The 15,170-nt window shown below is 43.2% G+C and overlaps 1 protein-coding gene across 1 annotated transcript; it reads left to right on the plus strand.

Annotated features, from left to right (window-relative positions):
- The first annotated feature begins 1,619 nt into the window (after positions 1–1,619).
- On the plus strand, positions 1,620–14,610 carry LOC145406860 (uncharacterized). The gene is made up of 6 exons (XM_080277974.1): positions 1,620–1,675; positions 8,950–9,047; positions 11,398–11,538; positions 12,355–12,462; positions 13,448–13,573; positions 14,185–14,610. Exons 2-6 carry the CDS (start codon positions 8,958–8,960, stop codon positions 14,431–14,433), a joined length of 714 nt encoding a protein of 237 aa, XP_080134100.1. The 5' UTR covers positions 1,620–1,675; positions 8,950–8,957; the 3' UTR covers positions 14,434–14,610.
- Positions 14,611–15,170: the final 560 nt, after the last annotated feature.

The following is a 15,170-nucleotide window of genomic DNA, read 5'->3' on the forward strand; positions in this document are numbered from 1 at the left end:
GCTCCAAGAAACTATTTGGCATGTCGCTCAGTATTCTGCAATCCCTGAAGGTAGCTCTGCATCCAGTGATTAGATGGAGGCCGATAATGATATTCCGGATGATGATGACCATGATGGTGATGATGATAATGATAATGATACAGAGGAGGATGAAGAAAAAAAAAGAACAAGACAGAAAAAAGAAAAGAAAAGAGGAAGACGATGATAAGCAGAATGACGAAGGAAGAGAAAAGGAGAAGTAGAAAACAGCAATACCCATAACAACGGATTTTGCTGAGTCCGAATGAGTCTGGCAGATATCTCACCCAGCCACCGTCAACATTATTATTTCTCCCCAATCCCCATACAACTATGCGCCAATATGTCACAAATGAAGATTCCAGCGTTTAAGTATAGGAAAAGAACTATATCGTGCCTACACTTTTGGCGCCTAATCATAGCCACCGGAATGTGAGAGGTGGCATGACTGACAATGATAAGCATAATGGACTGTACACATTTCGTAACACCCCTTTCTCAGCGATTTACTTTGCCTATTACGCCTTAACCCCTTCAATCTGACTATGTGGGCGTGTTTTATACCTTATTTTTGTTACCGTATCGTATGACTGCATTTAGTTTAGGGAAGAAGTGTTGGAGTGAAAGGGTTAAAGAAAACTATAACTAATCTCTCAAATTCGAAATGCCTTCCAAAGTAAGTGTCTAGTGGCAACAAAAGTAAGTTAAAAAAAAAAAAAGTCACTTTTAGTGAAGGGGTTAATAATCTCTTCTATTGGCTACAGTACTGCTGATGCAAACTATGTCGTTGAGATATAAAGAGCATAAAAGAAAAAATATATATATATATATATATATATATATATATATATATATATATTTATTTATTTATTTATTTATACGTGTACGTATATGCAACAATCGCTGAGGAAGAAGTGTGACGAAATCCAAATCCAAATCGAGTGAGTGTAATTCATTAGATGAGGAGAAAAGAAGAGATTAAGAAGACTGTATAGTTAGAAAGAAAGAAAAGTAGGTGTAGGACTATCTAAAGTTGGCGGGCAACGTTGCTCTATTTATTGGTATTTTTATGCAATGACATCTTTCACTAAGAGCAATTCTGAATGCTTTGCTTTGCATTCTTTGGAAACTGAGTAACTGCGTTTTGCTGACTGTGTCAGATGGTGTGGGAGGATACTCAACCACAGGTATTACTAATGATTTGATTAAGTGAATTCTTATATTTTCTTGTAATTCTGTAAAAATTTTTGATCGTTAGTGCCTCTTTTGCTCTGCGTAGGCTACTCGGTGCTTAACATGATTTATTATTCCTTCTATTTTTTCTCCCAGAATTGTGCCTTTATGTTCATGATCAATGATCTCGTCAGTTTTTTTTTTTTTTTTTTTTTTTCCGCTAATGGTGCAGAAGTGCACGAAGTCTCCTATGCCAAAAGGAATACAACTCAGTGATTATGTTCCTCCCAGCAGGCCTCATCGTGATTGGCCAGCGACACTACTGGGCGCAAACTCCGTCTTGCGATTGGACAGTGGGAAGAGCTGACCGCGTGAAGGAGAGAATATAAGGGAGAGGAGAAAGCATCATCGGCACTTCCAGAATACTCGGGCGACCAGACTTTTGGGCATTCTTTTACCTAGTCCTTCGGTCTCTCCTGGCAAGGTACAGTCATAGTCAAAACTTATTTCATATGTCTCAAACAAATATTTCCTAGGACAGCCCTTTCTTAGTAAAGATGTTAGAGAAGGCGGTAGCAAACCCCTCCAATTAGTCTTTCAGCCGCGTAAAATTGTCCGATTACAGCAAGAATTATATATGGTCTAAGGAATGCAGAAGGGGAAAGGATACTCGAGTTTGGGGAGGCAACGGACATGATTGTGTGCAACACATATTTTAGGAAAAGAGACAGTAGGTTAATTACGTATGAGTCTGGGGGAAATAGCAGTCAGATAGATTATTTTCTGGTTAGGAGGGCCGATAGGAGGGTAGTGAGGGATGTTAAAGTTAAAGGAAGTGAGGAGTGTGTGCAGCAGCACAAACTACTGATTTGTGATATGGTGCTTAAAGAACAAATGATGAAAAAGAGGACTTATGTACCTAGGAGGAAAATATGGAAGCTGAAAAATCAAGTAGTAAGGGATGCCTTCTATAGCGAGTTGAGGAGAGTGGTGGCTGAACAGGGAGCTGTAGACAGAGGCGTTAATGAACAGTACAGAGCCCTCAAGAACAATTTCTTGAGAGTTACTGATGTAACATGCGGCTGGACAAGAGGACCACCAAGACATAAAGTAACTTCATGGTGGGATGAGGGTGTAGAAGCTGCAATTAAGGAGAAAAGAAGGCTTTTCCGGGAATGGAAGAAGGGTGGTAGCAAAGAGGAATATTTGGCTGCCAAGCGTAGGGCTAGGAAAGAGGTATACAGGGCAAAGTCTGAGTCACAGAGACAATTACTTGATAACCTAAATCATGGGGAAAGGAAAAATATATTTAGGGTGGCAGGTCAGGTGAAGAGGGATAATCGGGATATCATAGGTGAGCAGTGTGTGAAGAATGATGAAGGAAGGGTAGTGGTGAACAGTGAGGATATTAAAGATGCATGGAGAGAGCATTATAACCGGTTGTTGAATGAGGAGTTTGACTGGGACAGGGAAGGTTTGGAGCCAGCAGATCCAGTGTTTGGCCCTTGGCCTTTGATTGATACTGCTACTGTGAGTGAGGCAATAGGCAGGATGAGGGTGGGGAAGGCAGCAGGTGTGTCTGGGTTGACTGCCGAAATGTTGAAGGCCTCAGGCGATATAGGGGTGAGTTTAGTCACTGACCTGATAAATAGGATTATTTATGAGTGTGTTGTCCCAGATGATTGGCTGAAGAGTGTAATTGTAAATGTGTATAAAGGGAAGGGTGATGCCCTGGAAAGAGGGAATTATAGAGGTATAAAGCTTTTAGATCAGATAATGAAGGTAATGGAGAGAGTTTTAGAAGGTATGATTAGAGAAAGAGTGAATATTGATGAGATGCAGTTTGGGTTTATGCCAGGTAGGGGGACCACTGATGCCATATTCATTGTTCGACAGCTTCAGGAAAAATATATTGGTAGGAGAAGGGATCTTTATTTTGTTTTTGTTGACTTGGAAAAGGCCTTTGACAGAGTCCCTAGAGAGGTGGTGAAGTGGGCAATGAGAAAGCTTGGCTTGGAGGAGTGGCTGGTTAGGGTGGTTATGGCCATGTATGTGGGTGCTCACACCCAGGTGAGAGTGAATGGAGATTTGAGTGATGAGTTTTCCGTGAATGTTGGTGTGCATCAGGGGTCAGTCTTGAGTCCCATGTTGTTTATCATGGTACTTGAAGCCCTTTCACGTGACTTTAGAAACGGACTCCCGTGGGAGTTGTTGTATGCTGATGATTTGGTGTTGATTGCAGAGAATGAAAGGGAGGCGGAGGAAAGGTTTAGGAAGTGGAGAGATGGTATGGGGCAAAAAGGGTTTAAGGGTAAATGCAGATAAAACAAAAGTGATGATATCTAGGGTTGGTGGCGGTACTGTCAAAGACGAGGGAGAGTGGCCATGTGCAGTTTGCCACAAGGGCGTGGGAAGTAATTCCATCTTGTGCGGTGTGTGTGATAAATGGGTGCATAAGAGATGTAGTGGTATCAGAGGTAGACTGCGAGATAATGCTGATTTTATGTGTACGGCGTGCCGGGGTGAGCAGGTGGAGATCGTCAGACGTGAAAGAATTGAACTTGCTGGTGAATCTCTTGAGTGTGTGGAAGAGTTTTGTTATTTAGGAGACATGTTGTGTGCTGGAGGTGGGGCTGGAGCTAGCTCTGTGGCTAGGGTGAGAAGTGGTTGGAAGAAGTTCAGGGAGCTCTTGCCTCTCCTGACATTGAGGGCTCTCCCTACGTGCTAAGGGGTCTTTGTATGCAGCGTGTGTTAGGAGTGTAATGCTGTATGGCAGTGAGACCTGGGCAGTGAAGGAGGAAGACATTCGCCGGCTCAGACGTACAGAAATGACAATGATTAGGTGGATGTGCAGTGCGTCCCTGCGTCCAAGGCCTGGAGGGGCTGGGTTTACAATGGAAGAGTTGAGAGGTAGGATGGGACTGGAGTGTATTGGTGTTGTGATGAGGAGAGGTAGATTGAGGTGGTTTGGACATGTGGAGAGGATGGGGGATGATAGTTGGGTGAGGAAGGTGAGAAGTGTAAATATTGGGGGTGGGGTTATGAGGGGTAGACCGAGAAAGACATGGGACGAGGTCATTAAGTGTGACCTTAGGGTTAAGGGACTGAACAGGGAGGCTGCAATGGATCGTGCAGCATGGAGAGCCGCCATTAGGTGACCAAGGCCGACACATGCAAGCATGTTGGAGCCTTTAAAAACGAAAACGAAAAATATATATATATATATATATATATATATATATATATATATATATACACTGGCGACTGACTGGTTGCTCGGAAAGCATAGGCAAATAATGAATATCAACACCAGGGCTTGTAGGAACATCTTTAATGGTGACGTTTCGCGTAAAACAAATAACTCAAAGTCAAATGGCCACCCCTTGCTGGATTACGGCGTCTAGCAATAAATAGATAGATAGTTTCACAATAACTCATTGCACCATCAGCCCTAAAAATAATAATATATATTTTAGCTATGGTAAAAACATTTAAGCCTTTGATCAAATTTTGCGTCCAGAATGATAACTAAAAATATACTAAGACGAATGGATAACCTACCGAAGTTATGCACAAGTAGGAAAAAAAAAAAACTTTCATACACTAAAATGCTACATTCTGTTGAGTTAAAGCAAGAACATGCTAGTAAACTTTTAACATAAGAATGCACTCAGTCCTTTAAAAACATAGCAGCTGAACAGAAGAGCTATTGTCACCGATAGTGGGTTTGTCGAGGTGTGTATAGAGTCTCCATGAAGAGGAGGTCAGAGTTATATTGGCTTCTGGCAAGAACTGTGAAGGCAGTTCGGTTGACAGGGTGATCGTGTGTGTGTGTGTGTGTGTGTGTGTTGTCTGATTGCACTAAGGGTGGTTTAGTGATTGATCTACCTTTCGAGCTTGTGTACCTAAGTGTTATTGTATACGTGTTTGTAAATGTCTCTCTGTCTTTCCGAGATATGATGCCTGGCAGCTATCACACGTATATCTGTAAACAACAGAGGACTCTATGTGTAAGGGTACCTTATCTTTGATTTTGAAGAGAGTGCCTATATTTCTTGTACTAAAAATGACTCTCAAGTCTGTTTGTGGAAATGCATAGCTGAGTAGCTTACGTAGCCTGATTCTCAGGTGAAAACTATGTTTACCCCTGTAAACGAAATTAGAGTAAAATGTGTGTCTCGGGACAGTTTGAACCTTTTGAGTCACATGGGTTAATAACTTGTTAATTGCTTTGCCAATGTGGAGGTCAGAGAAAAATTTAGGGAACCCGGTAGTGTAAAGCATATATATTTTTTTTTACTCTACTTCCTTATGACGCTGAAAATAATCTGAACAAATATAGAAGGCTAGGTTAGTCAGAGCTCTTACCAAATTACGTTTAAAATTTATTGAAATGAATGATTTGAACTTCGTACATAAACCTGTGAATGTTGGTTTCCGGTAGACATTGGTAGGGGAAGGGGGAAACCTGTACTGTACACAGGAAAAATCATCTGGTAAATTACCAATATGCTGGGAATCGAACCAGGGACTTTCAGATGAGAGCCAGGCAGCATACCACTACACCACGACCAGGTTAAAAGTTAACTCACGTTGTCACAATCTTGTAACCAACGTCCCTCCGCCCCCACTGTGGGCATCAAGAGGATGAGTTAACCCCCTGGCACTCGGGCAAGTAGATGCTTTTAATCTATCCCAAACACTTACGGCAAGTCAGAATGAAGGGGGAAACCTGTACTGTACACAGGAAAAATCATCTGGTAAATTACCAATATGCTGGGAATCGAACCAGGGACACACAGATGAGAGCCAGGCAGCATACCACTACACCACGACCAGGTTAAAGTTAACTCACGTTGTCACAATCTTGTAACCAACGTCCCTCCGCCCCCACTGTGGGCATCAAGAGGATGAGTTAACCCCCTGGCACTCGGGCAAGTAGATGCTTTTAATCTATCCCAAACACTTACGGCAAGTCAGAATGAAGGGGGAAACCTGTACTGTACACAGGAAAAATCATCTGGTAAATTACCAATATGCTGGGAATCGAACCAGGGACTTTCAGATGAGAGGCAGGCAGCATACCACTACACCACGACCAGGTTAAAAGTTAACTCACGTTGTCACAATCTTGTAACCAACGTCCCTCCGCCCCCACTGTGGGCATCAAGAGGATGAGTTAACCCCCTGGCACTCGGGCAAGTAGATGCTTTTAATCTATCCCAAACACTTACGGCAAGTCAGAATGAAGGGGGAAAACCTGTACTGTACACAGGAAAAATCATCTGGTAAATTACCAATATGCTGGGAATCGAACCAGGGACTTTCAGATGAGAGCCAGGCAGCATACCACTACACCACGACCAGGTTAAGAGTCAACTCACGTTGTCACAATCTTGTAACCAACGTCCCTCCGCCCCCACTGTGGGCATCAAGAGGATGAGTTAACCCCCTGGCACTCGGGCAAGTAGATGCTTTTAATCTATCCCAAACACTTACGGCAAGTCAGAATGAAGGGGGAAACCTGTACTGTACACAGGAAAAATCATCTGGTAAATTACCAATATGCTGGGAATCGAACCAGGGACTTTCAGATGAGAGCCAGGCAGCATACCACTACACCACGACCAGGTTAAAAGTTAACTCACGTTGTCACAATCTTGTAACCAACGTCCCTCCGCCCCCACTGTGGGCATCAAGAGGATGAGTTAACCCCCTGGCACTCGGGCAAGTAGATGCTTTTAATCTATCCCAAACACTTACGGCAAGTCAGAATGAAGGGGGAAACCTGTATTGTACACAGGAAAAATCATCTGGTAAATTACCAATATGCTGGGAATCGAACCAGGGACTTTCAGATGAGAGCCAGGCAGCATACCACTACACCACGACCATGTTTATAGTTAACTCACGTTGTCACAATCTTGTAACCAACGTCCCTCCGCCCCCACTGTGGGCATCAAGAGGATGAGTTAACCCCCTGGCACTCGGGCAAGTAGATGCTTTTAATCTATCCCAAACACTTACGGCAAGTCAGAATGAAGGGGGAAACCTGTACTGTACACAGGAAAAATCATCTGGTAAATTACCAATATGTTGGGAATCGAACCAGGGACTTTCAGATAAGAGCCAGGCAGCATACCACTACACCACGACCAGGTTAAAAGTAAACCCACGTTGTCACAATCTTGTAACCAACGTCCCTCCGCCCCCACTGTGGGCATCAAGAGGATGAGTTAACCCCCTGGCACTCGGGCAAGTAGATGCTTTTAATCTATCCCAAACACTTACGGCAAGTCAGAATGAAGGGGGAAACCTGTACTGTACAGTACTGTGTACAGTACAGGTTTCCCCCTTCATTCTGACTTGCCGTAAGTGTTTGGGATAGATTAAAAGCATCTACTTGCCCGAGTGCCAGGGGGTTAACTCATCCTCTTGATGCCCACAGTGGGGGCGGAGGGACGTTGGTTACAAGATTGTGACAACGTGAGTTAACTTTTAACCTGGTCGTGGTGTAGTGGTATGCTGCCTGGCTCTCATCTGAAAGTCCCTGGTTCGATTCCCAGCATATTGGTAATTTACCAGATGATTTTTCCTGTGTACAGTACAGGTTTCCCTTCATTCTGACTTGCCGTAAGTGTTTGGGATAGATTAAAAGCATCTACTTGCCCGAGTGCCAGGGGGTTAACTCATCCTCTTGATGCCCACAGTGGGGGCGGAGGGACGTTGGTTACAAGATTGTGACAACGTGAGTTAACTTTTAACCTGGTCGTGGTGTAGTGGTATGCTGCCTGGCTCTCATCTGAAAGTCCCTGGTTCGATTCCCAGCATATTGGTAATTTACCAGATGATTTTTCCTGTGTACAGTACAGGTTTCCCCCTTCATTCTGACTTACCGTAAGTGTTTGGGATAGATTAAAAGCATCTACTTGCCCGAGTGCCAGGGGGTTAACTCATCCTCTTGATGCCCACAGTGGGGGCGGAGGGACGTTGGTTACAAGATTGTGACAACGTGAGTTAACTTTTAACCTGGTCGTGGTGTAGTGGTATGCTGCCTGGCTCTCATCTGAAAGTCCCTGGTTCGATTCCCAGCATATTGGTAATTTACCAGATTGGTAGGGGAAGTGATATCTGTTCTGGTGATATCTGTATCTAACAATGACAGTTTGTTATACTATGTTTAGATGTCTTGAATTAAGATAGTTTTAAAAATCGTGGTATGTGATCTCCAGATTTAAAAAGCAAAAAGTGTCATTTACGTATCTCTGGTAAAACACGAAATTAAAATCGTCCGGGCAATCGTTACTCCAATTCTTCTCATGAAAGCTCAAGAAAATGTTATTTAGTGTTTGGGCAAGGGGATTTCCCATTGCTACCCCATTTACTTGCCTGTAGGCTTGCTTATTGAGCCTCATTTCCACTAACCAGTGCACTTGCAGGGACACCTATTCCTTCATTAAGGAAATCACAGACTTAAACGTCGATTGCTGTGTTATTGCCAGTTTTGACGTCAAGTCTCTACTTACCAACATCCCATTAAATGAGACTATTGATATATGCATCAATGAACTTTTCAAATTGCATGACATAGTTTCCGGCTTCAGCAGCGAACAAATGCGCAAATTACTTGATTTAGCTGTAAAAGATAGTATTGTCACCACTAAGCCAGCGAGTGGTGTGTGTGTGTGTGTGTGTGTGTGTGTGTGTGTGTAACGCAACTAATCACCATGAAAGTAGCACTAATGTTGCCCTTGACAGCGTACGTGATGTTTCGAGCGGTGCCCCTGGTGCTGGTGTTGGTGTGGGCCTCAGCTGTCCTCGCCGACCCATTCGACATGGAATATGCCTACACCAAGGTACGTGTGTGTGTGTGTGTGTGTGTGTGTGTGTTTTGAGAGAGTTTTAACATAGTTGTACAATAATATCCTCTGAGGATATATGCAGGGCCAACTAATAGCCATGGGGTACGTCTTCAAGTAAGATAGAATTGAGTGGCCTAGCACCCTGCGTCACAGACGGGCAAGTTCTAAGGTTCAACATTAACACACAGACCAGAACAACAGCAAGACAATGAACACCTTTGATAGTCGCACCCACCCCTGCAACAGTATAAGGGGAAAGAAATTATTATTTACTGGGGAGACAGGAAGGTGAACCCCGGGAGTCCCCACCTATATAACCTCTGTTCCAGATGAATACTACTACTGTAAGATTTTGTGTGCTTGGCGTTTTCACTCCTGGGAGACAGTTTACCCCCGTGGGGGCTGGCAATTAGGGGTTCCACTCTGCCTAAAGTATGGCCGAGAAAAACATCTACCAGCATGCAAAATTTCGTGTTCTTAGGTAAAAACCATGACTGTTCATAAAGGCTTTGGCTAGGATCCTTAGGTGCCGGCCCCCTGCCCGTGGGAGATGGCTTTTGAGGGTCTCACCCTACCTAAAATGTGGCCACAGTAAAGATCTTCCATTGAGCAAAATTTAATGATCTTAGTTAAAAACTATGGTATTGTCCCCTCCCTCCAGGGGGTCACCTTTCTCACCCATGAAGGTGGTCATCGGAGGTCCATCCCTGCTCAAAATGTGACCAAGTTAACACCTAACAATATACAAAATTTCATGCTTCTTGGTTATAAACTATGTCCATGCATAATGGCTTTGCCAGGAGCCCCGGGGACCATCCTCTCCCCCGTGGTAGGTGACTCATGGTGATTCCACACCCTACAAAACGTGGCCGGGGTGAACATCTATCAGTACGCAGTATTTCATGTTCTTCGGTTAAATATTGTGACGATGCACAACAACTTGGACCGAGACCACCAGAGGCTGCCCCACCTGCCACGGACAGCCCTCAAGGGTCCCACCTTGCTTATAACCTGGAATGAATGAAGCTCTATCGTCATGCATAAAGTCGTGCTCCTAGATAAAGAACTGGCCATGCCTAATGGCTCTGGGTGGAACGGGGGCTGTCAATCCACCCTGACTGAAACCTGGCCCAGAGGGAGGTCTACCATAATCGAAAATTCTATTTCCTAACATTCCTTCCACGGTGCCTGGATCCCATTCTTCAGGAAGGTTTAGTAGCTCAGTGAATGAGTGGGGGAGTGGCACAGTTAGGGAGAGGCATAATATTGGTCGCCCCTGTAGGTGCAACAGAAACAACAGTCCCACACTCCTGTGACCCCTACAACTGTTACCAGTTGTATTTGCTGATTCAATTCTTCGCTTAGTGATGATAACCAGGAAGTTATTAATATCTCATGTAGAGTTTTGTTTGTAGACCTCAATCACAAATACAACAAACACCGTCATCATCATTATCACGAAATGCAATATTATTTGTTCTTCCTTCCCTGACTTTTGGTTGCATAACAGCAGAACTATCGTTGCCATTACCACCAACGCCATCATTATTACTACCACCAGATTTCAAACAGCTGGTCCATCATTATTACTACCACCAAATTCAAACAGCTGGTCCATCATTATTACTACCACCAAATTCAAACAGCTGGTCCAAAATTATTACTAACATCAAATTCAAACACCTAGTTCATCATTATTACTACCACCAAATTCAAACAGCTGGTCCAAAATTATTACTACCATCAAATTCAAACACCTAGTTCATCATTATTAGTAGCACCAAATTCAGACAACTAGTTCATCATTACTACTACCACCAAATTCAGACAACTAGTTCATCATTATTACTACCACGAAATTCAAACAGCTGGTCCATTTTTTTGGCACAGAAAGATAATCCTTTGTGCCAGAAAGTCAGACAGATGAACACGCTCACAAGCGTAACAGACCGACAAAAAAAGCATCCAGCAAACATTCCTCCAAGCTATAACACACAATCTTCACTTTACATACTCAGGTCCGAGTTTCACTTGTGGGTGCAAACTGGAGGAAAAGACTATGCACAAAGGCTTTCTCGTGGTCGGCCCGGGAATGGTACTCGGGACTTCTCAGTTGCAGGTCGCGTACTTCTGGTTTCAGCACAAGCAGAGACTTTTCTTCATGCATAGAAAATGATTGTGTGATCCCTCCTAAGTACGTTGTTAATAGCTGTCTCACTTCTGTATGTCTCTTACCTTGTTACTGGACCCTGCCTCACCTCCTCCTTCAGTAGGAAAGGGGGTCAGAATGATGATAATGATCATAATGTTTATGATAATGATGAATGCTTTTATCTGCGTGCAGGTAATGACGAACTGCCTGGGTGAGGATGTGTACAACGGGTGGAAGAGACGTGTGGCTGAGGCGACCAAGACCTGTTTTACCCAGGACACCATTCCTCTCACCCTCTCCAACCACGTCACCAAGCAGGCAGACGCAGGCCAGGTGGGTGCAGTGTGTGTGTGTGTGTGTGTGTGTGTGTGTGTGTGCACCAGAACAGATAGTCTTCTTTATATCGTAACTGACAATAAAACATTCCACTGGTTTCAACATGCAACCATCAATTTATAGTTAGGTATGTCTTCTAATATATAATTTTCCCATGAAACTGGTAATGGTAAATTTGGTGACGATTAGCAAATCAACGTCGTGGGTGTATTGTATCTTTGACATAACAGCGATATGAACATTGAAAAACAAGGTGGCCTAATATGACGACTTCGTGTCATGACAATGATAAATTTGAACGGCCAAAAATATGAACCTGATACATACTGACCCATAACCCTACTCACCCGCCTTCCCCCCCCCCCCTCCCATGACTACTCTGTCCACTCACATGTGTTCCCAAGTTGGTGATCTCTCTCTCTCTCTCTCTCTCTCTCTCTCTCTCTCTCTCTCTCTCTCTCTCTCTCTCTCTCTCTCTCTCTCTCTCTCTCTCTCTCTCTCTAGGAAAATGTAGATACCCCATAAAGGTTAGCATCCATTTCAGTTCTTTTAATACAGTCCTCTCCACCATAAAGCAAAACGATGTACAATATATATATTTTTTTTTTGTTAGCAGTTTTAAGGATACATTTCGCAACACCCCTTACTCAGCACTTTAACCTGCACATCACCGTTCAACAATGACTTTTGTTTCCGATCCAAACCAATATTAAGGTCTAATATCCAAATTAAATCGCTAGGGAAGGGTCGCTGTCGAGCCTCCCAAGCCATCTAAAAGCCAGCCCTTAAAACAATGTCTTATCTCCCTTTCAGCAGAGACCCAGCAGCCCATTGTATGATGCAGAAGCGGTGGGATGGATGGTGAGACAGGCTAAGAGTCGCGTCAGTAACTTCACCTGTGTCATGCAGCGTCTTGGTTATGTTCGTATCTGAGTGTTTGCTCTAAGAAACCTGTTGGTACTTGAATTGCCCGAGTACACACACACACACACACACACACACACACACACACACAAAGCATTTAAACATTTTTATTTCCTTCTCGTCAATATGCCGCATAAATTAACACAAAGTACAGTATAATCATTCAGGGCAATTCACTTTCTATTTTTATTGCATCTTGCCATGGGAAAGGACCCTGGTCACACCCTGGCAAGACCTTGTCTACTTTCAAGGGAGTGACAATTCCCTGTTGGATGTATGCCCTGTACTGTACCAGGAAAACAGTTGCTTACCTGTGGTTGATGAGTCTGCTTGGCCAGACGGTTCATAGTTAGGTATCAACAACAAGTGCTTCATATAACATTAAACGAGGTTGCATCAACTATGCTAGTAAAAGCTAACAAAATCTAAAATATTTTAGCCATATTTACACAGCTTATGGTATCACCTAGCATCCAGTAATGCAGCTCAGTCTAATCAAATTTAATCCATCTTAAAATGGTCCACCTTAACTTGATCAAATCAGATCCAATCTAATGAAAGCACATTAATCCAAACCAAATCTAGCTCAGCCTAATACAATATACCTTTATACTCTAACCAGATCTAAGCCCACCTAAGAAAATCCGCCTTTACTCAATCAAATCGCATAAAATTTATCTTAATCTAACCCAACCCAGCCAAATCCACCTTAACCTGATCTAATGTAAATTAATGACCTGTGTCAGGATTTATAAGGATCCTAATAAAATTACAGAATAAGTAAATCTCCTTAACTCTTAGTTACTATCACACATTATTCTTTAATGTATTTTCTCATTTCAGTATTTCCCCTTATTCAGTTGTGAAGTGCTTGGTCACCGTATCATTGAAGGCAAATGTATATACCAGCAGTCTCATACGGAACTTAAGTTTTAAAGAAATTATAAATACAGCTCCTGCTCAATTTTCTCTAACCTTTCAGCTGAAGGACGACCTCTCTCTGGACTTCGTGTTCATGGAGGAGGAGGCAAAGACAATGTTTGCGTCCCTCCCCCTTGACCTCCAAGATGACCTCGGCAAGGCATTTCGCCATTGCCAAGAGTTTACGGTGAGTGGTGGATGCAGAGTGGTACGGTACGGGGACGTGGGGTAGTGCAGGGAAGGATGAGGTAGGGAGACCAAGGCTATAGGTATGGGAGGGCAAAATGAGGCACGGAGAGCAGAGAATAAAGCAGCGCATGATAAGTTACGGAATGGTAAAGCAGGCTAAGGAAAGGCAGAATGAGACTGGAAGAGCAGAAGAGGGTAAAGTAGGGATAGGAGGAAGGTAGGGTATAGGTAGCATGTGAGGGTGCGTGACACACAGAACTGCTGGGCCTAAATTAACAGGTTGTTAAACTTATTGTCACACTCCTAAAAAAAATGGTATGGAAAACATATGATGGTAAGGTTGTAAGGGTGCAGTAGGGCAGAAAGAGGCAGAGAAGGTAAAGTAGGATTAAGTATGGGACAAAGTATGGAGTAGACACAGTTGGATGGCTGGAGGCACGACATGGTAAGGTAGGACACAGTGTGGTAGAAATGGTAAGGCAGGATATAGCTGGAGACAGAGTAAGGGGCAGCAGGGTCACAGCTGGGAAGAGGGAGAATAGATAGGAAAGGTACACCAAGGTAAGGTACTTGTGGAACATACTTTCTCAACAGCTCTCTCCCTTTCAGATGTGCCTGCCAGCAGATCAATACGACTCCCCCATCCCCTTAAACATAAAACGTGCCATGGCCCTCCTGAAGTGTGACAAGAAGACCCGCATGAAAGTTTGCATGAAGCATGATCTCAAGCGCCATCTGGGAGAGTTTGACATATCTGCTATCCCAGGTGTGAGGACTGAAGATGAGAATGAGGTGGCTAACAAACTGCTGCACGTACTGTGGGGTCTAGATGCTAAAGATGACTTCAAGCTGTATTAGTGTTGGTTGATGTGGAGTCTCCAGTGAGAAAACTACACTCCATTTGCACATGAACTGGTGCTTATCAAGTACTGATGCTAAATGTGACTTCAACTGTCCCTTGTTCTAAGATATGCGTGAAATAACTTCCTTAGAGATTAACTTTCTAAACACAGAAAATTCATCTATATTGAAACATAGGCAAATGTAACGTATAAGCTTAACCACCAACTTTCCCTCCTACCAACATAAAATAACCACATTAGTTAGGAGTACTTACAGTGGAGAACTGCCCTGAATAAAATCTAACATACTACATCTGCTGAAGAGAAAAATGTGGTAATAAGACTATAGATTATATGGTAACACAACCTTGTTAAGCATAAAATAAAGCTACAGTATATGAAGCTTGGCCATCTGAAACAATATGATAATTATGTCCATACATTTTTTTTTAATGCAAGAAAGAAGGAATCAACGGTTAGGAGCCCGCACTTTGTTCTCTCCAAGAAAAAACAAAAACAAGATAACAGAAAGCCAAATTCAACAACTGTACATTTCGAGATGCTTGGACAACTGAGTTTGAAGGATTGGAGATCATAGGTAGTAGGAAACACAGACAGAAGGAGACAGTTCCAGAGTTGACCTGTTGAATAAATGAAGAACTGGGAGCAACAGTTAACTCCTGCATTAGAGAGTTGCACAGAAAAGGGATGGGAGTTTGTTGCTAGACGGGTGTTATGCACCCGTTGTAGTGG

The sequence above is a fragment of the Coenobita brevimanus genome, chromosome 71 (genome assembly GCF_032717465.1).
Source record: "Coenobita brevimanus isolate Jiangsu-jjx chromosome 71, ASM3271746v2, whole genome shotgun sequence".
NCBI classification, from domain to species: Eukaryota; Metazoa; Arthropoda; class Malacostraca; order Decapoda; family Coenobitidae; genus Coenobita; species Coenobita brevimanus.

What these genes read in the sequence shown, in the direction of transcription:
- LOC145406860 (XM_080277974.1), top strand. Translation starts at nt 8,958, where the DNA reads ATGTTTCGAGCGGTGCCCCTGGTGCTGGTGTTGGTGTGGGCCTCAGCT. An exon ending in AGCAGGCAGACGCAGGCCAG is followed by an intron (nt 11,539 to 12,354) that starts GTGGGTGCAGTG and finishes TCTCCCTTTCAG; the next exon opens with CAGAGACCCAGCAGCCCATT. An exon ending in GCCATTGCCAAGAGTTTACG is followed by an intron (nt 13,574 to 14,184) that starts GTGAGTGGTGGA and finishes TCTCCCTTTCAG; the next exon opens with ATGTGCCTGCCAGCAGATCA.